Genomic DNA, 23,555 nt, shown 5'->3' with positions numbered 1-23,555 from the left:
CACACACACACACATGCATATTGACACCATACACTCACACATAGACATTCTTTCACAATCTGCCACTCTGTTTATTATCTATACTGATTGCCTAGTCACATTTACCCCTACCTATATGTACATATACCTCAATTACCTCAACTACCTCATACCCCTGCATGTTACTCGGTAAGGTAATCCTTGTACATAGCCTCATCATTGTTATTTTATTATGTTACTATTAAAATGATAGATTTTTTACTTGTTAACTCTGCATTCATTGGAAAGGGCAAATAAGTAAGCATTTCATGGTAAAGTCTACACCTGTTGTATTCAAAGCATGTGACCAATAACATTTGATTGAACCCCTTTGGCCCCCTCTCACATGTTCAGTCTTCAGTCTCCCCAACAACACACACAGAATCCTGGACCACCATGCCTATCAGTGGGCCTGGCCATGTGGTCACCGGGGAGATAGTAGCCTAGTCTGAAACGGGCAGATCTCTAGTGGTTTCAAACAGCAGCTTAAACAGGAGGAGGTAGCTGAGCAGACCCAGTAGTGGCTGATCTGTATGAAGATTAACTACTCTACCGCAGCAACATTTAGTCTGCTAACTAATACAATACAATACACACATGTTCTGATAATAGTTGGGATATTTAGCTGAACAAATTCAGTAACATTTTTGAGCGCAAACGTATAAAATTAGTAGATGAAAAGTAGCTTATTAACCTTAAAGGTTTTCTATGTAACGGATGGATGCACTCTTTATATGTGGGTGCCGCTCTGTATTGTGTGTTGCGCGCGCCATCTCCCAGCCACAGCCCATAGCTACCCTGCCACGCCCCGCCCCGGGCGTAAGGGGTCTCCCCCATAGAATGTAAAAAAAATATGTCTCTCCCGTCAACAGCTTGAGCAGATAGAGAAAGAGAGGAGGAGTATGACATCACAATGGCCCGCCCATTCAGCATTAATCTATATTTTCTATGGGTCCCGAGTGTGTATGTGTGTGCAGTTGAACAGTTTCGAAGGAGAAAGCAGAATAGCAGGAAAACCTAAACGGAGAAGTGATCTGGAGACGCACCAATGAGGTTAAAAACCACGTTGTCCTTTTAATTATTAAACTAGTCCATTTGGAGAAGTAACGTCGGGATCGAGTTTAGGTAGGTGTGTGTGTGTGTGTGTGTGTGTGTGTGGGTGTGCGTGCGCGCGCGTTTTTGTTCTGTCTGAGCGCACAGTACACAAAGCAGTGCGCCTGCTTTGGTTATAACATATACATTGTGCCGCGTGTAGTGTTCGATATATGATTATCTAGTTTTGTTTAATATTCTTAAAACAAAGCCGCAATGATAAGTGTTGTATTGGAGGTTATAGAAAAAAACTGAAACTCGGGGCTCATTGTTGCTTCAGAAGTGCATGTTGTTTTTCTTACGAACGGGACAGTGAAGAAAGAAGCAGCATACATTTAGAATCAGGCCGTTGTTTCGCCCATCTGTCTGCCTCCAATCAATCCTTATAAACGTGAGGAAGTTTAACCTATGAAACATGTTATTTTAAATCTTATGAAGGAATGTGTGTGAGTGATTTTCTGTACTTATTTGATATCGACAGATAGGACTGCAGGCTACATATTGTTACTGAAGTGGGCTAAGATTCCCGCTTTATCAGGTAGGTGCCTTTTGTTATTTTGGAGTTGGATAGCTGAAGTCTGAGTGATCAACTGTTTATGAGATTGTGTGTGTCCCAGTGTTTGACAGCATCATATAGACATGCCATGATGAACTGCTCTGCTGTCTGGAGCACATGGCCCTAGTAATCACTGACACACTGGTCTATCATTGTCAACCAGAAATCCACTTTGTGTGTGTGTGTGTGTGTGTGTGTGTGTGTGTGTGTGTGCGTGTGGTCAGTAATAACATATAGACAAGGCTCCTTCTGACAGCTACAGTAGTCAAACTTGAACCATACTCAACTCAGAAGTATCTCATCGATCAGACAGAAGTGAAGCAAGGTATGGGAGAGAGTCAATCTCGAGGTCCATAAAATATTATATTCTACAGATACTATTTGGAATTGACTCGGAACTCAGAACCACATCGTAAGTAAACAAGTCATTGGGTCACAGAGGAAATAATTGTCTTGAGTAATTTCTCTGAAGTTCACGTACAGTAATCAGGGGCTGCCAGAGAGTTGGAGGGGATAAATATGAATAAAGGGTGAGCAAAAGAGAAGGAGATGGGAGAGATGAGTGAAATAGATGAATAAGAGAAAGGGAGAATATGAATGAGTGAGTTGCACTGTGTTCCAGAGTAGAGAGAGTGAGTGAGTGGGGAAGAGAGGGAAGTGCCAACACATGTGGTAGTCATTTAGAAGGCAGTTTGCTTTACATCTGTTTTCTGATCTTTGAACTACCCCCTCCTTTTCTCTCTTTTTCTCTCTCTATCTTGCTCTCGCTTCCCCTGATCCTGCTCTTTCTTTGTTCATCATGTTTCCCGTATGGGACACGGACACACACACACACACACACACACACACACACACACACACACACACACACACACACGGGTTCCATGGGTTCTCCATGGAATGCAGACATATCATCCCCAGTGATATATCAAGGATATACATTACCAACTGCAACGTGCAGCAATACGCCACAAATAGACAAATAGGTGTCCCTGTCTCAGGTATTCTGGAATGGAATGTGTCCCTGTCTCAGGTATTCTGGAATGGAATGTGTCCCTGTCACAGGTACTCTGGAATGGCATTGGTCCATATCGCCGGTATTCTGGAATGGAATGTGTCCCTGTCTCTGTTATTCTGGAATGGAATTTGTCCATATCTCAGAATGCACATGTGTGTTTAGGGCCCTCTAGGTATATACTGTACATCAATCAGTGTGCCATATTTCTCTGTGTCGCTGTGCGGTTGGAGTAGGACAACCATGTTCATTAGTCAGCAGACTATTCTGAGCAGACCTATACTGCCAATGCTGCACATACCTCCCTCTAGCTCTATCCTGGTCTAGTTCTCTCTCTCTCTCTGATTTAGTTTCCACTAACCTCCTCCCATATGATTAGCATTTATGAGCCGTAAAGTCTACCTTGTTGCTTATGTGTCTTTGTCTGCGTATTCGTGTGTTTCTTTGTGCAAAGAGCTGGTCTTTTAGGACTTGATCTGCCTCAGATGACTCCGCTAGAGTTGGAGGTTGTGAGTCTGATTGCCACATGCTCCACATATATATTTGTCTTGGATAAAATCATCTGATCATGTCATAATAAAGACTTGTCTTTGTTATGTGCTCTACAACCACTGGTTTCCTGACAGTAGATCACTTTGCTGAATAGGATCTGGATATATGTGTATAGGCTAGGCTAGGCTACATATGATACAGTGCAGATGCAAAGTTTGGTAACATAATGATTCTGTTACCAAACGTTGCATTTGTACTGTTCTTCAAGTGAAATGTGTTTTTGTAAAATGTTCTGTGTAAATTGTTAAACGTAGTCCTTGTGGATAGAGTTGTATGCTGTGTTAAAGTTTTGAATCAGCGTAATTCCTTTACCATGGAATTGCCCATAACCTAGAAGCCACGCAATGAAGTGATAGAACCCTAGAACACAAAGGATTTATTTACACCATGCTGGCGCTATGGTTGCCATGGATCCACATTATGGCGGCATGGGGAGGAGGGGGGGATCTCTCCCCTTCCCTCTGTGTGTACTAGACTTGATGATAGAGCTGAGGGCTGGAGGCGGTCACACACCTGCAACATGTTTTACTCTATCTTTCTGCCCTACAAATGGTGTTCATTAACATGAATAAAACAAAGGATGGGGCCATACAGCATGTGCTTACACACTTACACACTAACACAGTTGTATTATTACATATTCATACACTACAATCTCTGAATGTTTATAGCATGGAACAAAGACACGAATGCATGCACACGCACACAACTTCTCTATGGTGTTGCATTGATTTCTCTTCATTGGTTTAGGAGGCTCAATCAGAATAAAGTACCATTACCACACCAGCCACTCTATATTTAAAAGAAAATGGGTTTACACACTGACACACACACACACACACACACACACACACACAGAAACACAGAGAGACTCTAAAAGCTCCCCTCCCAACAGTAAGAGAGCTCGTCGGGCTGAAGGATACAGGACAATGGGAGTTTGAGCTACATTCATTAGATTAACACCTAGGCTGAATCATATGATAAGACACATGATCCTGTATTATTTAACACACACACACACACACACACACACACACACAGTCTTTCTTCAGAATGGAGGTACAGGACCGCATTACTGTACTCTTTGAGCTCAGTCAGAAACTAAAGTCACAAAGTAGGCCAACTAACTAACTGTTCATAGTTATTATAATGGGCAAGAGTTTCAGAGCCGTAATTTGTATTTGTATTTATTATGGATCCCCATTATCTGCTGCCAAGGCAGCAGCTACTCTTCCTGGGGTCCAGCAAAATTAAGGCAGTTTATACAATTTTAAAAACATTACAATACATTCACAGATTTCACAACACACGGTGTGCCCTCAGGCCCCTACTCCACCACTACAACATATCTACAGTACAAAATCCATGTGTACAGTGGGGCAAAAAAGTATTTAGTCAGCCACCAATTGTGCAAGTTCTCCCACTTAAAAAGATGAGAGAGACCTGTAATTTTCATCATAGGTACACTTCAACTATGACAGACAAAATGAGAAGTCAAAATCCAGAAAATCACATTGTAGGATTTGTAATGATTTTTTTTGCAAATTGTGGTGGAAAATAAGTATTTGGTCAATAACAAAAGTTTATCTCAATACTTTGTTATATACCCTTTGTTGGCAATGACAGAGGTCAAACGTTTTCTGTAAGTCTTCACAAGGTTTTCACACTGTTGCTGGTATTTTGGTCCATTCCTCCATGAAGATCTCCTCTAGAGCAGTGATGTTTTGGGGCTGTTGCTGGGCAACATGGACTTTCAACTCCCTCCAAAGATTTTCTATGGAATTGAGATCTGGAGACTGGCTAGGCCACTCCAGGACCTTGAAATGCTTCTTACGAAGCCACTCCTTCGTTGCCCGGGCGGTGTGTTTGGGATCATTGTCATGCTGAAAGACCCAGCCACGTTTCATCTTCAATGCCCTTGCTGATGGAAGGAGGTTTTCACTCAAAATCTCACGATACATATCCCCATTCATTCTTTCCTTTACACGGATCAGTCGTCCTGGTCCCTTTGCAGAAAAACAGCCCCAAAGCATGATGTTTCCACCCCCATGCTTCACAGTAGGTATGGTGTTCAACTCAGCATTCTTTGTCCTCCAAACACAACGAGTTGAGTTTTTACCAAAAAGTTATATTTTGGTTTCATCTGACCATATGACATTCTCCCAATCTTCTTCTGGATCATCCAAATACTCTCTAGCAAACTTCAGACGGGCCTGGACATGTACTGGCTTAAGCAGGGGGACACGTCTGGCACTGCAGGATTTGAGTCCCTGGCGGCGTAGTGTGTTACAGATGGTAGGCTTTGTTACTTTGATCCCAGCTCTCTGTAGGTCATTCACTAGGTCCCCCCGTGTGGTTCTGGGATTTTTGCTCACCGTACTTGTGATCATTTTGACCCCACGGGGTGAGATCTTGTGTGGAGCCCCAGATCGAGGGAGATTATCAGGGGTCTTGTATGTCTTCCATTTCCTAATAATTGCTCCCACAGTTGATTTCTTCAAACCAAGCTGCTTACCTATTACAGATTCAGTCTTCCCAGCCTGGTGCAGGTCTACAATTTTGTTTCTGGTGTCCATTGACAGCTCTTTGGTCTTGGCCATAGTGGAGTTTGGCGTGTGACTGTTTGAGGTTGTGAACAGGTGACTTTTATACTGATAACAAATTCAAACAGGTGCCATTAATACAGGTAACGAGTGGAGGACAGAGGAGCCTCTTAAAGAAGAAGTTACAGGTCTGTGATAGCCAGAAATCTTGCTTGTTTGTAGATGACCAAATACTTATTTTCCACCATAATTTGCAAATAAATTCATTAAAAATCCTAAAATGTGATTTTCTGGATTTTTTTCCCTAATTTTGTAATTACAGGCCTCTCTCATCTCTTTAAGTGGGAGAACTTTCACAATTGGTGGCTGACTAAATACTTTTTTGCCCCACTGTACGTGTGTGTATAGTGCGTATGTTATCGTGTGTGTGTGTGTATGCATATGTATGTGCCTATGTTTATGTTGCTTCACAGTCCCCGATGTTCCATAAGGTGTAATTTGATCTGTTTTTTAAATCAAATTTTACTGCTTGCATTAGTTACTTGATGTAGTCATGGACTATGTAGTACTGTGCGCCTCCCATAGCCTGTTCTGGACTTTCTGTTCTGTTCTGGTGGCATGTCTTGTGGGCATATTAATATTATTAATATTATTAATATTAGCACTCTGTGGACATGCAAGGGCCAGCCGTGTCCCTTTTTGTGGCACCTGACCACACGACTGAACAGTACACCAGGTGCGACAAAACTAGGGCCTGTAGGACCTGCCTTGTTGATAGTGCTGTTATTATGGACAGACTTCTCCCCATCTTAGCTACTGTTATATCAACATGTTTTGACCATGACAATTTACAATCCAGGGTTACTCCAAGCAGTTTAGTCACGTCAACTTGCTCAATTTCCACATGATTTCGATTTAGTTGAGGTTTAGGGTTTAGTGAATGATTTGTCCCTGCGGCTCTTTGTTACATGTTGCAGTCATTTTAGTTGCTGTAGTAGCTGACATGTATAGTGTTGAGTTATCCGCATATATAGACACACTGGCTTTACGCAAAGGCAGGGGCATGTCATTAGCAAAGATTGAAGAAAGTAAGGGGCCTAGACACCTGCCCTGGGGAATTCCTGATTCTATCTGGATCATGTTGGACAGGCTTCAATTAAAGAACACCCTCTGTGTTCAGTTATACAGGTAACTCTTTATCCACAAAATAGTAGGGGGTGTAAAGGCATAACACATACATTTTTCCAGAAGCAGACTATGATCAATAAAATCAAAGCCGCACTAAAGTCTAACAAAACAGACCCCACAATCTTTTTATTATCAATTTCTCTCAGCCAATCATCAGTCATTTGTGTAAGTACTGTGCTTGTTGAATGTCCTTATCTATAAGCATGCAGAAAGTTTGTTGTCAATTTGTTTACTGTAAAATAGTACTATATCTGGTCAAACACCATTTTTTACAAAAGTTTACTAAGGGTTGGTAACAGGCTGATTTGTTGGCTATTTGAGCCAGTAAAGAGGGATTTAGGTAGCGGAATGACTTTTGCTTCCCTCCAAGCCTGGGGGCAAACACTTTCTAGTAGGCTTAAATTGAATCTATGGCAAATAGGAGTAGCAATATCATACGCTACTAAAAAATTACAACGCTTGTCTTTCGTAATTTGGTCAGATATACTTGGATATGTAGTATCAGTGTTTGTTGCTGGCATTGTCAACAAAAGTTACACCTATTGAGCTGCAATAATCACATAGCCAGTTGTGAAGAGAAAGAATCCTGCTAAAGCGTTCAATGCCACGATTCAGCGGGCACAGGGCCAGATATGATGGGTCTTTTGTTAGTGTCTAGCAGAGAGTCAATCAGCTCTTTAAAATCCAGTTTCAACTGTTCAGAGCTGCTCTTCATAATGTCATTAAAACCACATGGACTACGATAGAATCGATTTCCATGTCCTGGCGTAGTACATTCGGGAGCAACTTAGTAATTTCATTTACTCTCGCTCCTGGATAGGACATTGTTTTTGCATCAGGAACGGTCACAATTCTTACCATGGAGCTGCCCAAAATCACGGCTGGCGAGAAGGATGAGGAAATCCGTCCACTCCCATGCTTCACAGGATTCGAAGAACCCTTTATGGACTGGCGAGAGGCAGGATAACTTGAGCCCGTTGCTCCCTGCGCCTGGTGCAGGCCTCCGACAGATGGAGAAGGCCCGCTCGACCCAGAGCAGGGACAGAAGATTGACGACTTCAAAATCGTAGTAGTAGGCACTGAGGCTGCAGACACAGGCACCAGGACGGCAAAACTATTTGTTGTTTGCTTCCGCTTCGGGCCTCTCGTTGGGAGTGTAGACTGCTTTGCATGAGGCCGCTGCCTTCGACTTCCACAGCTCGTAACATGCGACCATCGTTGATTTGCCTTGCTCCTCTTGCTGTGCACCTTTAACTCCACTATCTGATGGGAGAGCTCCGGGCAACACCGGCCAGTCAGATAATGACAAACGACAAGTCGGAGATGCACCCAACAAGCGTGAACGCTGTCCAACCACCGGTATAGAAAATGTTAACATTCCACTCTGCATTTTCCCCAGTTTCTCACATAGACTGGCAACCTGTGTGATCAAGGAATCCACCTCAAGCCTATAATCCTCGGGCAAGCAAACAATTGCCGCATTGGAATTCTGAGTGATCCGTTTTTTCCCAAAACAAAGCTTAGAACCGTTCATTTTTTTTCTCCAGACAAAGAGGGCTCCATTGCAAAACTCATCTGGTACCAACTTTGTTAGCTTGATGACTAGCAGCTTAGCGTCTCTGTCAAGCAGTATATTGAAAATAGCTTGTTGACAAAAAAGATTGAAAACATTTTTTGTCTGTATATTGTGTTTTGCTACATTACAACTCCTGATTTGTGCTGCAATTTACAACAAAACACAAAAGAGAACAAAGACAGTGTATGATGATAACTCCTATTAGTCTGCTTTTGGGACACCTGGTTGTTTGGTGACCAATGTGTTCAATTAGTGTTTGTGGTTGTGTATCATTACCCTGTTCTGTGTGTGTGTTTTTGTGCCCCTGTGGTGCATGTGCATGTGTATCTGTCTGTCTCTCACTGTTATGGTATCAAACATGTTGCTAATGGAAACAGTTGTTGTTGATGCTGTTTTTTGCAGCAGCATGTAAACAAAGGAGACCTAATCCGCGCTACCATACCATCCATCCAATCAGGGCTTAGCTCACAATAAGAGATCTGCATGGGTCTGACTGTCTGTTCAAACGGTGTTTGCGTTTGTTGAAGTAAGGTCATTCCTCCTCGCGGTGGTGTCTGACCTAAAGTGAAGAGATATGGCTGGTCAGATATACCTTAAGCATTCCTATGCTCACATGTGTTGGTCCCATCTGTGAGGGGGTATATGTGACCCATAGAGCTGCCATTGTGTCAGGGGGACAGGAGAGAGGGACAGCTGCCACCCAAAACAGCCCCCTCTACCCCACCCCCATCATTTGTGAGGCTGGTGTCCAGCAGGGGTGTGTGTGTGTGTGTGTGTGTGTGTGTGGGGGGGGGGGGGGGGGGGTTATGAACAGGCTTTGATTTCCCCTTGTCTGTCTGGAGGACAATATATGGTTAGTTACACAGCCACCTGTGTATTTCACTCTACTATCCTCTGTTCTCTGAGGTGTGTACTGTATGTGTGGATGGGGCCGTGCTCCAGTACAATAGTTCTGCAGGTTCATCACATTCCTATGGCGGGACTCAAACTGATGCCTCTGCTCTTTCAATGAGCTCCATTCACTCTTTATTCTGCCTCTGACCCTGCCAGTCATAATGTGTGTGAGTGTGTGTATGATAACACAAGCCTCTCCTTGAAAAATAACCCTTAACAATGGGGGAGGAACATGACTTCACTTTTCCCTCCCAGTATATCTATTTTGTGTCAAACTAAGAGATATGCTAAAGCTCATGGATAAATACCACACTCAGTGCCTCAGAAAATCTGTTGAGTTAAAACAGACAGTTTGTCTTCACAGGTTTCAGAGATACATTGGGTTTTAATGTAGAACTGGGACCAACGAGTTAGCTAGTTGGTTAGTTAGGTAGTTAGCTAGTTTGGTTGGTTAGTTACTTAGTATGACACAGAAAGCTCCTAACAACAGGAAGTACACATTAAGTGGAGCCATCTCACTGTACAGTGTGGAGATTGCCCCACAGGAAGATGCCTGGGTGTGGCAAAGAGAGGGATAGGACATCTCTGTACAGATAGGTTTATGAACAAAGCTACATATATCCTTTGCTATAAACCCAACGTTGAATTGCATTGAATTCATTATACTGTATGTCGGGCAGAGATGAGCGTTTGAATCAGGAATGTTTCCTTTCACGACCTCTACAAGCCAAAACGTGAAATGAAATAACCGGGTGGTCCTTTTGGCGGTAGGAATGTGAGACAATATATCCACCGGAAAGTACAATTACATCATGTGCACAAGATGAAAATACATGCACTAGCACATGCTTCAGGTGATATAAATCTGAACACACTACCAGCACTTTGAAATGTTGATGAAATTATACTTTTTTATGGATATATTATCTCAAATTCCTATCGCCAAAAGGAACAACCGCACGGGCAACCGGTAAAGTATGTTAACATTTCATTTTATTCAATGTTCTGGCTTGTAGAGGTCGTGAGAGGAAACGTTCCTGATTCAAACAGTCATTTCTGCCCGTCGTAGAATTAAATCCTAACTCGAGCCGCTCGTACACTCTGACCATGGCATGTTAAATGCTCAGGTCATGGTTGGGAAATGCTGCTGTTGCACTTTCACTTCCCAGAAAAGACAAGTTTGCACAAGCTGCAATGGACAAGAATGGTGTACTTGAGGAAACCAACATTCACTGTGCCTGTAGACATGATGTTGTGGTGTGTCTCTTGGCTCTACTGCTAAATCCCTCAGTGGAAGGCTGACACTGATAGGATGTGTTGTACTTGGGCTGTCTCACTGTTTTCACTGTTCCCTGAGGAATGACATCAGGGCTGATTAGAGTTCACAAATGTTCCATTTCACTGTTTCAGTATTCCCAGTGTAATGAATTTACAGCCTTACAGGGCTCCTCCTAGTGAACTGAAGTGACGTTTGTAGTTCAGTTCACATTCCTAGTGTCTGACACAGAGCATGCCTGGCATGACTCACTCAGCTCTATGTGGGTGTGTGTTCTGAGAAAAGTTTGATGTATAGAACCAGAACCCCAATTTGACATCATTCAGTGTATGTGTGAAGGGAGCGGTGATCTCCCAGCAGTCATTCAGGGAAGAGACCCTAAAATTCCAGCCCTCTCATCAGCCCCTTCAAATTCGAGCTCTGGGACAGGAAACACTAACCAAACCTCAGTCACCCGAAACTCATTCTGGGTGTGTGCGCTTCGTGTGGGGACCTGAGTGAGAAACAACATCTGAGCTGCTAAATGTCACTGTTCCACATATTCCTCCGTTCCTCCTCCTCCTCCTCCTCATCTCTCCTCTGTCAGTTAGAAGGCTGTATATCTCTATCTTTTTCTCAGGGTTTTCTTCATAGCTAAATGTTTTTATTTATTTTTTATTTCACCTTTATTTAACCAGGTCGGCCAGTTGAGAACAAGTTCTCATTTACAACTGCGACCTGGCCAAGACAAAGCAAAGCAGTGCGACATAAACAACAACAGAGTTACACATGGAATAAACAAACGTACAGTAAATAAATATATAGAAAATCTATATACAGTGTGTGCAACTGTTGTAAGTTTGGCAACGAATAAGAAGCGAGGGCCAGCCAGTGAAAGCATACAGGTCACAGTGGTGGGTAGTAAACGGATGGCACTGTGATAGACTGCATCCAATTTGCTGAGTAGAGTGTTGGAGGCTATTTTGTAAATGACATCACCGAAGTCATGGATCGGTAGGATAGTCAGTTTTACGAGGGTATGTTTAGCAGCATGAGTGAAGGAGGCTTTGTTGCGAAATAGGAAGCCGATTCTAGATTTAATTTTGGATTGGAGATGCTTAAAGTGAGTCTGGAAGGAGAGTGTACAGTCTAACCAGACACCTAGTTATTTGTAGTTGTCCACATATTCTAAGTCAGAACCGTCAAGAGTAGTGATGCTGGACGGGCAGGCGGGTGCGGGCAGCGATCGTTTGAAGAGCATGCAATTAGTTTTACTTGCATTTAAAAGCATTTGGAGGCCACGGAAGGAGTGTTGTATGGCATTGAAGCTCATCTGGAGGTTTGTTAGCACAGTGTCCAAAGAGGGGCCAGAAATATACAAAATGGTTTCGTCTGCATAGAGGTGGATCCGAGAATCACCAGCAGCAAGAGTGACATCATTGATGTATACAGAGAAGAGAGTCGGCCCGAGAATTGAACCCTGTGGCACCCCCATAGAGACCACCAGAGGTCCGGACAACAGGCCCTCCGATTTGACATACTGAATTCTATTTGAGAAGTAGTTGGTGAACCAGGCGAGGCAGTCATTTGAGAAACCAAGGCTGTTGAGTCTGCCAATAAGAATGCGGTGATTGACAGAGACGAAAGCCTTGGCCAGGTCGATGAAGACGGCTGCACAGTATTGTCTTTTATCGATGGTGGTTATGATATCATTTAGGACCTTGAGCGTGGCTGAGGTGCACCCTTGACCAGCTCCGAAACCAGATTGCATAGCGGAGAAGGTACGGTGGGATTCGAAATGGTCGGTGATCTGATTGTTAATAACTTGGCTTTCGAAAACTTTAGAAAGGCAGGGTAGGATAGATGTAGGTCTGTAACAGTTTGGGTCTAGAGTGTCTCCCTCTTTGAAGAGGGGGCTGACCAGCGGCAGCTTTCCAATCTTTAGGGTTCTCAGACGATACGAAAGAGGTTGAACAGGCTAGTGATAACGGTTGCAACAATTGCGGTGGATAATTTTAGAAAGAGTGGGTCCAGATTGTCTAGGCCAGCTGATTTGTAGGGGTCCAGATTTTGCAGCACATTCAGAACATCAGCTATCTGGATTTGGGTGAAGGATAAATGGGGGAGGCTTGGGCAAGTTGCTGTGGGGGTTGCAGAGCTGTTGACCGGGGTAGGGGTAGCCAGGTGGAAAGCATGGCCAGCCGTAGAAAAATGCTGATTGAAATTCTCGATTATCGTAGATTTATCGGTGGTGACAGTGTTTCCTATCCTCAGTGCAGTGGGCAGCTGGGAGGAGGTGCTCTTATTCTCCATGGACTTTACAGTGTCCCAGAACCTTTTGGAGTTTGTGCTATAGGATGCAAATTTATGTTTGAAAGCTAGCCTTTGCTTTCCTAACTCCCTGTGTATGTGTGTGTTGTGTGTTGTTGTGGGGGGTAGGGGGGCATATCTCTCCCTCTCACTCTGAGGGCATCAGAACTACATGAACAAAGTGAAAGGGGTTCTCTCAACCTACGACCTTGCAATAAGCAAGTGTAATTTCCCATAATTTAGATTATTTTAGTCTAAATCATCTCACAACTTGCACTCAACTGTCATTGTTCCACCATCACCATGGTGACCAGTCATCACTCACACCCTCGGCACCAGGCCAACAACAGAAAGTTTGTGTGTGCATGCCGACATACGTGAGTGTGTGCGTGCATGTCTGTTGAAACTTGTAGTGCTGCTGTTAGTTCAGACCCAATGAAGAGCAAGCAATGCTGATGCAATATCCTAGTGCAGCACTCTGTGTGCTGTGCCAGGACTGTCATTCAATTAGCCCTAATGCAGCCTGCAAGGGTAGACACAGGGACGCACATGCACACCTCCTTTACACACACACACCTCCTTTATACACACACTCACACCGTCATTCCCTCCTTTCCTTCCTCCCTCTCACTCTTTCCTACTTAGAAATATAAACACAAATGGACACCCAATCAGAAAGTGCTCATCCATTAGTTCACTCATTAGTATTTCTTTTGAGATGTTGACACCCTCTGATTCTCCCTGTCTCTATCTCTCTCTGTTTATTTTTACCTTTCACCCCTATCTCCTACCCGCTGGTTTCCCAGTGTCACTCACACACAGGATGTGAGGTCATAGTCGCGTAGAGGTCGTGGCAGGGGTGACATACAAAGAGTAAAAAAGAAGATGAAAACTGCAGTTTGACTCCTCTCCTCTCCTCTCCTGTGTGGGCAGTACAACAGTGTCCTCTGAACATATAGCAGTGTGTTTACAGTGTTAGTTCCTCTGTGTTGAGGTTGTCGGACATAACTGGATCTCAATTGCATGCTCGTCTCATCCTCTCTACTTGCCTCCTCCTAGGTCCCTCCCCTCTGACATTCTCCTCCAATGGGTTTTGAGTGTGAGGCAAGAGGACGCGAGAAGTATGCAATTGAGATTCTCAAATAAAAGCCGTCTGGTTCCTACACCTATAAAAATGAAGGAGCTATTTTAATTGGGATGCCTGGAATAGCAGGAAGTGCACTCCAGAAAAGTAATGTACACACACGCACACACACACACACACACACACACGGTGTTGAAAGCTTTGACCTATAAATGGTGATTGGGTCTTAGTGTTGACAGATATGTCCCACAGGATAAGGTGTGTGTGTGTGTGTTTACTGTCATGTGTGTCACCTTCCTAGGCAAAGGATTCATCTGGGGAGTATGACCACACAGACGGTTGAGTGACCAACTAGATGGGAAAGAAAGGAGCTCTCTGTGACAGTATTGTAGTGCTCAAGTCTGGTGGCAGTATGTTACACCTCTCTGAATGTCTGTCTGTCTCAGGCAAGAAGGGAGAGGACATGTCTCCATACTCTTCCCTTTTCTTATTTTTAAAAAACCACAGGTAGATTTTCCGAACTATATTTTCACCAGTCCAGTCGTCCTTGATAATTGGTCACGAAGAAAAGGAGATGAAAAGGAGATGAGGATAGTAAAAGCAGACTATTGAGATGTAGCCCGTCTGGGACTTTAGAGGGGACAGTAGTTGAGCGTTGGCCCTTTCAACTCCCTACGTCACTTCCTTTTCCCATGAGGCGAGGAAGTGGAACTGCCACCAGATGTGTTAAAGCCAAACTGATGCTTTTAACACCCCCCACCTGCTTGCTCCACTACCCACCCCTGCTCTCACTTACGGTTATTGCTTTTGATGTACACAATCAGCACATGCACACCCACAGCACAGACACGCATACACACAGAATGCATGAGCACACACACTATTGCCTTCATATGAAATACACAGGGGTTATGTGTAGTTATGACGGCAAAACGTTTTGTTTTGTTCAAGTGCAATGTCTGCACATGTATACCCCACACGGTGTAAAAAACAATAGTCTCATCTCTCACATAATGGGATCTAAGTATCATCTTTCTGTTTTTCTTTGTCGACTGTTCCTCTCTGAGGATGTTCCTCTCATGCAAATTATTTATCGACTGTTCCTCTCATGCAGATACTTAGTACATCTGGCCCTCATCAAGAGAAAAACCCCATCCAAAACGTGTGGGAGACATGGTTGTTTATCCGTCTCTTTGTTATGTAACTGGCTCTTTGTTATGGTCTTCACTGGGATGTGAGGCAGCAGCGAACTCTAGTGGTGAGATAGAAACATTACATATCTTCCGGGCACTTGTTTTTAATGGGACATACAGTATTACAGCTCCATGCTTGTGATTTTATTATTGTTGTTGTACTTTCGGCTTACATACAGAATCAACTTTCAATTTATGATGTTTAGAACTTATGTTTTTTTATTTTTTATTATGAATTAGGCTGCAGATGGGGTGTTTTTGGTCATGTAGCCTACACTGCATGATGCTGATGATCCATTCTGAGAAATGCTTCTTATGTCATAGGCTATGAAATGTTACTATTACCTAAGTAATGCCCACAGTTCTAACATCGGAGTACTTTTGGCCTAGGCTACTAATTCATAGAAACACATACACATTGGAATGCGACCAATTATACACCTAGCTCACCTTGGAACTCTGAGAAAGAGAATAGCTTGTTGTCGGTTATTTGACGTTACCAGAGTGTGTGTGTGTGTGTGTGTGTGTGTGTGTGTGTGTGTGTGTGTGTGTGTGTGTGTGTGTGTGTGTGTGTGTGTGTGTGTGTGTGTGTGTGTGTGTGTGTGTGTGTGTGTGTGTGTGTGTGTGTGTGTGAGTAAGGGGAGGGGAGGGCGTGTGTGTAGTGGGCTGCTATTAGATAATAGTGCATCTCATCAAAGCTCATTCCAACCAGAGGCGCCATTCTCCCCTCAGTAGAATAGCTGCGTGCACACAGACCAGCAGGAGCTCCTCTGTTTTCTCTTCTCCTGTCCAGAGGTCATACCAGGCTATTGATAGTACAGTACCACTATTATTATTATTATTATTATTATTATTATTACTACTATGACTTCAAATCAATAGTCCAGATGGCAACTATGTGTAGAATGCCAGTTTTTCCTCACCTCCTGCAGGGTAAGTTGGAGAGTTTGTAAAATGTGCGTTGTTTGATGAACACTTGACGCCTTCTAGCCGGTCTTATTATGCATATGTTTTACTGATATAAGTGTATCTCATAACTTTTTATACCTGGCTATGGTAATGAATGGATACGGGGTTAGATTTTTGCATGTCTGTGTGGGTACTGTTATCCTGATTGTCAGTAGTTGTGGCGTTATGAAGTTATCTGTGTCGGGATAGCCATATTTCATGTTTTATAATCAGTTTTCGAATACAATGGATTGTCTCCAAGGGGGGAAAGGGTCTTGGACACACAAATCAGCTGTAGGCTATATGAAATAGATAGAGCATCTATCTAGAACATATAGGCTACTATCCATACATAGCACTCATTCATTTGGTGGGTGCAGGAAATTGTGCTCTGATGATCTGAATAGATTACCAAATGTATGATATGGAAATGTGTCGCCTTTATATTTGGATATTGAAAGCAGTTTGTGAGAATAGGTCATGAGATGAACTCCCTGATTGATGTCTGATTGGCTTAGCAACTAGTATTCTATGTGTGTAGTAATATATCCCAATGCAATCTCTGTATAGTATTTTAAATACAGAATATCCATACAAAGAAGTGGAGATTTGTATATGTTTGTATTGTTGTTCTCAGAACGACATTTGAGAAACCTGCAGTGAGAGCAGTCTGTCTGTATGCAGATATGGTTCTCCTAATGGAGAATATAACATTCCTGTGGTGGAAGGGAATGATTATGTAACTCCAGACTCTGCCATCAGTAGTGGGGGTCGTAATGTCTGGGCACAGAAACACACAATGCCTTAAAACAGCTACATGTAATGGTGCCTACAGTGAGGTGTGATTTTAGAATGTGTGTGTGCGTATGTGTGTGTATATATGTGTGTGAGAGAGAGAGAGAGAAAGAGAGAGAGAGAGAGAGAGTGTGAGTGTGTGCTTGTGTAGTTAACCATTACAGTAGTAAATTAATCAAGTAAATTAATCATATAATAAATTACTAATAACAAAATGAATCCCCTCAGATCGGTGTGTGGACACAGGTCTGTCTCTGTCTCTGGGCAGGAGTGTAATGGCCGAGCCGGACTATCTGGAGGGGGACTGTGAGGAGCTGATCAAACCCAAGAAACTGTTGAACCCAGTCAAGAGCTCCAGAAACCACCAGGACCTCCATCGAGAACTCATGATGAACCAAAAGAGGTGAGGGTACTGGGGGCAACACTGGGGCAACACAACACACACTTCACCTCTCCTTCTTCCCCTCCATTTCTCCTGTTTCTACTGAAGACAATGAGGGACAATGAGGGTGGTTATGAACAGTTTATAACCCTCACCTTCAACTTAAACTTTTGACTGTGTGATCTATCAGAGGTTTATGATCACTTACCGTTTCTGTTCATAATCCAGTGTTTCCTCGGGGTCAGATAGGTTGTCCTACATCTATTGGTTAAGGTTAGGATAGAGGTTTTAGTTAGCTGATCCTAGATCAGTTGTTGGGACTGTGTGACAGTATTCTACTGCGGTGTGTTGCTATGCTATGACATCCTGTATCGGGGGTACCCCCAGGGGAGACGCATCACAGTAGTGTTATGTCAACCTTTATGCATGAAACTTTAATAAGAACTATTATATAAAACCTTTAGTGCATTCTGCTGTCTCAGAACTATTACGTAAAAACATGCTCTTACTGCACGGAAATGTTCCTCCTACCCGAACACTTTCAATATTAGTATAGCACAGAAGCACACGACAATCACAATCTATAACTTTTACAATTTATAATGGTGTTTCCGGTGAAAAGCTCTGCCTCTGCACTAAGTGGGTGGGTAAAATAAATGGGTGGGTCTTGGTAAATTCAGAATTGTATTTTAGATTTTTTTGGGCTGAATGTTTTTGTAGTACCTTCAGTTGCCACTGGGAAAGATGTAAGTTACAGAATGGTCCGTGGCAGCAAATCACACTGGTTATTTGGGTCTTAGTGTTGACAGATAGTGCATGCTCATTTGCGTTCATGTGTGACTGTGTGTGCGTGTGTTTGATAGCTTCAGTGCTGACGCTCAAGTCTGTCTTTTCTCATGTTGCAATGCTATGCTATATATCAACACACACACACACCAACACAGTGTGTACTGTTGACAGATGTTACATCACTGTGCCCTGCCTGTTAGCACGCTGCACAGAACCATGTGCATTATGGACATGAACACAGGGATCTGGAATATGGAGGGATGGAGAGAGGGGGGAAAGAGTTAGAGGGAGTGGGTTAGGGGTGAAATAGAGATGGAAAATAATTGTGTTTGTGTTATGTGTGTTTCAGTGTTGGTATGAGGTACAGTGCCTTGCGAAAGTATTCGGCCCCCTTGAACTTTGCAACCTTTTGCCACATTTCAGGTTTCAAACATAAAGATATAAAACTGTATTTTTTTGTGAAGAATCAACAACAAGTGGGACACAATCATGAAGTGGAACGACATTTATTGGATATTTCAAACTTTTTTAACAAATCAATAACTGAAAAATTGGGCGTGCAAAATTATTCAGCCCCCTTAAGTTAATACTTTGTAGCGCCACCTTTTGCTGCGATTACAGCTGTAAGTCGCTTGGGGTATGTCTCTATCAGTTTTGCACATCGAGAGACTGACATTTTTTCCCATTCCTCCTTGCAAAACAGCTCGAGCTCAGTGAGGTTGGATGGAGAGCATTTGTGAACAGCAGTTTTCAGTTCGTTCCACAGATTCTCGATTGGATTCAGGTCTGGACTTTGACTTGGCCATTCTAACACCTGGATATGTTTATTTTTGAACCATTCCATTGTAGATTTTGCTTTATGTTTTGGATCATTGTCTTGTTGGAAGACAAATCTCCGTCCCAGTCTCAGGTCTTTTGCAGACTCCATCAGGTTTTCTTCCAGAATGGTCCTGTATTTAGCTCCATCCATCTTCCCATCAATTTTAACCATCTTCCCTGTCCCTGCTGAAGAAAAGCAGGCCCAAACCATGATGCTGCCACCACCATGTTTGACAGTGGGGATGGTGTGTTCAGCTGTGTTGCTTTTACGCCAAACATAACGTTTTGCATTGTTGCCAAAAAGTTCAATTTTGGTTTCATCTGACCAGAGCACCTTCTTCCACATGTTTGGTGTGTCTCCCAGGTGGCTTGTGGCAAACTTTAAACAACACTTTTTATGGATATCTTTAAGAAATGGCTTTCTTCTTGCCACTCTTCCATAAAGGCCAGATTTGTGCAATATACGACTGATTGTTGTCCTATGGACAGAGTCTCCCACCTCAGCTGTAGATCTCTGCAGTTCATCCAGAGTGATCATGGGCCTCTTGGCTGCATCTCTGATCAGTCTTCTCCTTGTATGAGCTGAAAGTTTAGAGGGACGGCCAGGCCTCTGAGACTATCACAGTGCAGGTGCATTTATACGGAGACTTGATTACACACAGGTGGATTGTATTTATCATCATTAGTCATTTAGGTCAACATTGGATCATTCAGAGATCCTCACTGAACTTCTGGAGAGAGTTTGCTGCACTGAAAGTAAAGGGGCTGAATAATTTTGCATGCCCAATTGTTCAGTTTTTGATTTGTTAAAAAAGTTTGAAATATCCAATAAATGTCGTTCCACTTCATGATTGTGTGCCACTTGTTGTTGATTCTTCACAAAAAAATACAGTTTTATATCTTTATGTTTGAAGCCTGAAATGTGGCAAAAGGTCGCAAAGTTCAAGGGGGCCGAATACTTTCGCAAGGCACTGTATATATGTTAGACTCTATTGATTTAGAAATGATATGAAAGAGGAGCTGTTTTGACTGGGTTTTAGTATTCTTTGTGAGGGGAAAAATACATAGGAGAGTGGATAGGAGAGGAAAAGGAGAGGAAGAGGATGGAGAGAAATGTTTGGGGTGTAGCGGATTAGTGATGATGAGAGAGATGGATGGTTGAGAGAAAGAGAGATGAATGGATAGATGGAGGGAGAGAGAGAGGGGGAAGGGAACATTGTGCAAGGAGGATTAGAACACCATCTCCCACAGAGGGTCTGTCACTCTCCTCAACTACCTCTGATGTTCAGTCACACATACACACGCGTGTGCACAAAGAAGAGAACTGCATCTTTGAGACTAATTTAACCTCTTTTGAAATCACTTACTCAGTTCAGGCTGAAAAAAAGTTTAAATGTACAGGGATGGAGGTCAGGCTATATATAACACACACGGTTCTATCCTACTAGATATTGTCTATTCAGAACACTCATTTACGTTCTCCAGTTTTTGTCCTACTGAACAACATTTTCAATTAAAACCAGGGCAATCAATAATGTAGTTAGACACTGCATGAATGAATTGAAAACAACAGTGTTTGAGGGTTCAGATTTTAGGCTTTAATATAATGGTGATATTGTAGTCATCTCACTAATAGGTGTTTGTACTCATTCAGATTGAATATCTGAATCCTAAACCCCGAACTTTACACAGTAGTATAACAACAAAACGTAAACGCCTGTTTCATCAATGGCATGTCATCTCTGGCAGAAGGGACAGCTCAATGAAAGAAAGGGATAGCTATATTAGGAAAGAGGTTGATATGATTTGTAGACAGGCGGATACTTTTGATTGATTGATATTCACTAATTGTGTGTCTCAACACTGATCTGTGTGTATGGTCAAGTCAAGACCCGCCGCCATCATACATTTCATCACATAATCTCAATCTCCTAGTCCCAATGCCAATTCCTGTCCAGTCCAGCCATGGCCCCTAGCTTGCCTAACATTACTAGATGTAGGCTAATCTGGGATGGCTTAGCTTTATGTAACTCTCTCTGAATATGAAGTGACAGATAGATCAATGTAGAACTGCCTGTCTCTGTCCGTACTGTAATCAGGTCAATTATTAGTTGTGTGTGTCTGTGTCAGTAAAGTGCCTTGTGCCGTGCTGTGGAAGTACTATAATAACATCTGTGATTGGTTGCTTCTCCAAGGGGCCTAGCTCCCCAGAACAAACCAGAGCTCCAGAAGGTTCTGGAGAAGAGAAAGAGAGAGCAGGTCCTCAAGGCCCAGAGGGAGGAGCAGGAGGCACACACCAAGAGGAGCGACCTGGAGATAGAGCTCATGAAGAGACAACAGAAACTAGAACAGGTAGACACACACACACACACACACGCATGCACGCACGCACAGACACACACACACACACACACACACACACACACACACACACACACACACACACACACACACACACACACACACACACACACACACTGTGTTACTCATACACACCCAACACTGTAAAGATGGACAGACTGACAGCATTTGAGAAAATAAATTCAGAGAGAGAGGGAAAGGACAGTTAGGGATCACACACAAGCTAACATGTACTTGTACTAACATGTAACCTAACTTTCTTGTCTATCTTGTATGTTTAGCTTGAGTTGGACCAGCAGAAGGATGAGGAGGAGCAGGAGAACACCCCTGAGTTTGTGAAGATGAAGAGCAACCTGAGAAGGACCAAGCAGGAGGCCAATGGGGAGGAACTTACCACTTAGGGAGCCACGGGTGGTGTGTTTGTGTGTGTGGAAAAATAGAAAGCAACTGTGTACTGTACATAGAGGAGTGTTTGTGCATATGTGAGTGTGTGTGCCTGTGTGCAGACTCAATGGCACATGTTATCTGATATGGACTTCCTGATTTATCTGACCCTGTTGAGAAAGACTTAAAGACTACAGACCAATTTGTCTGCCCACTACAGACCAGCAGTACTACATACCTCTCTGTCTGTCCACTACAGTACTCCCCTCACCACAGTACTCACCTCACCTCAGCCAGAGAGGAGCCACCTGTACTCACCTCAGCCTCTCCACTCAACACACAGGGACAGAGAGGAGACTTAACATGAATGTGCTACACGTGAAGAACAGCCAGTCAATCTTCTGGGGAGGTCAGATGCAGGGACCAACAGAACCAACACAGAGTTTCCATTCCCTCTGTCTCCTGTCTTCCCCTCTTTCTCCTGTCCACCCTTCTCTCCAGCCACAGAAAGCTCTCCTTTATGTTGTTGTTGTTTTCATTATCAGAACCCAGAATGGAAAAGCGGACACTGGATGGACTCTTGAAGCTGTGTTTTGTAAAAATGCCAAATTAATGTACTGTTGTTATTTATGTTTATGTTTTTAGTATTTTAGCCCCATGTAGGGAAATATAGACACCTCAGATTAGTTTTACAGCTCAGTGTGTGGAGCGTGAACAGAGGGATATACTACAAAGCAGGATCAATGAGTCAGCCAGCTAACATTGATAAACCAGAAATAACTTTGATTTTCTGGATAATTAAGAAATTCTAATTTTCGATATGTGTTTTTGGTTGTTAAGTCAATTAGAGCATGCCATTTCAAAAGTATAAAAAAAAGTAAGTTATTTCAGAATATTTGGGCAAGTTAGCTGGCCAAGTCATTGATCCTACTTTGTAGTATATCCCTCAGGAGAGGACATGTGTGTGGTTGTGTGAAAAAAACACCCAAATAGTTATTTTTATTTTCAACATGCCACTTCTTCAGCTAATGCTATTTGAAGCAATACTAGAACTCCCCAAAGTGTGCAAGTAGTCTTTTATTTCTATAATTCTAGTAAATAGATTTTTTTTAATGAATAAAGGGGATTTTAAATTAGTCTTATTTTGGATGTGTGGTCGGCAGAGATGATGTCATATACCAGGAAGTAAGTGCACATGGGAGCCAACTTTTCCAATAATTGCATTTGGTTCTATGCTTCGTTTATGTGCTTCTCTGAATCTCTGGGTAAGATTGTAAGACAATCCTCTCCTCTGTCCCTCTGCAGATTTTAACATCTTATTTTAAATAAATATCATTTAACTGCTCACACTCCTCTGTGTGTCGTTCTTCAAAATGTGCTTATATATACTGTACCAGTCAAAAGGTTGGACACACCTACTCATTGAAGGATTTTTCTTAATTTTTTTGTATTTTCTACATTGGAGAATAAGACATAAAAACTGTGAAATAACACATATGGAATCACGTAGTTACCAAAAAAGTGTCAAACAAATCTAAATATATTTGAGATTTGAGATTCTTGAATGTAGCCACCACTTCCTTGATGACAGCTATGCACACTCTTGGCATTCTCTCAACCAGTTTCATCTGGAATGCTTTTCCAACAGTCTTGAAGGAGTTTCCACATATGCTGAGCACTTGTTGACTGCTTTTCCTTCACTCTGCGGTCCAACTCATCCCAAACCATCTCAATTGTGTTGAGGTTGGGTAATTGTGGAGGCCAGATCATCTGATACAACATTACATCACTCAATCTTGGT

General features: G+C 42.7%; 1 protein-coding gene across 9 annotated transcripts; it reads left to right on the top strand.

The window, feature by feature from the left end:
* Positions 1 to 807: 807 nt before the first annotated feature.
* On the top strand, positions 808 to 23,099 carry LOC110496063 (protein FAM107B). Of its 9 annotated transcripts, none has more exons than XM_021571746.3 (5): positions 870 to 1,143; positions 1,592 to 1,648; positions 17,248 to 17,422; positions 21,205 to 21,361; positions 21,652 to 23,099. In XM_021571746.3, the coding sequence occupies exons 3-5, from the start codon at positions 17,295 to 17,297 to the stop codon at positions 21,769 to 21,771; spliced, it is 405 nt and encodes a 134-aa protein (XP_021427421.3). In that variant the 5' UTR covers positions 870 to 1,143; positions 1,592 to 1,648; positions 17,248 to 17,294; the 3' UTR covers positions 21,772 to 23,099. The 9 variants fall into 9 exon arrangements, with proteins under 9 accessions (XP_021427443.3, XP_021427414.3, XP_021427421.3 ...); XM_036955510.2 differs by having other exon boundaries at positions 953 to 1,143; positions 17,288 to 17,422; XM_021571755.3 differs by having other exon boundaries at positions 1,011 to 1,501.
* The last annotated feature ends 456 nt before the right edge of the window (positions 23,100 to 23,555 follow it).

This window comes from Oncorhynchus mykiss, chromosome 2, assembly GCF_057628025.1.
Source record: "Oncorhynchus mykiss isolate SJ-2025 chromosome 2, ASM5762802v1, whole genome shotgun sequence".
NCBI lineage: Eukaryota > Metazoa > Chordata > Actinopteri > Salmoniformes > Salmonidae > Oncorhynchus > Oncorhynchus mykiss.
This window is presented reverse-complemented; position numbering and strand designations above follow the sequence as displayed.

Excerpts from the sequence above, each read along its gene's own strand:
- LOC110496063 (XM_021571730.3), top strand. The coding sequence starts at position 16,164 with ATGGCAACTATGTGTAGAATGCCAGTTTTTCCTCACCTCCTGCAGG. Across the intron at positions 17,423-21,204 it reads CTCATGATGAACCAAAAGAG|GGGCCTAGCTCCCCAGAACA; the intron begins GTGAGGGTACTG and ends TGCTTCTCCAAG. Across the intron at positions 21,362-21,651 it reads GACAACAGAAACTAGAACAG|CTTGAGTTGGACCAGCAGAA; the intron begins GTAGACACACAC and ends TTGTATGTTTAG.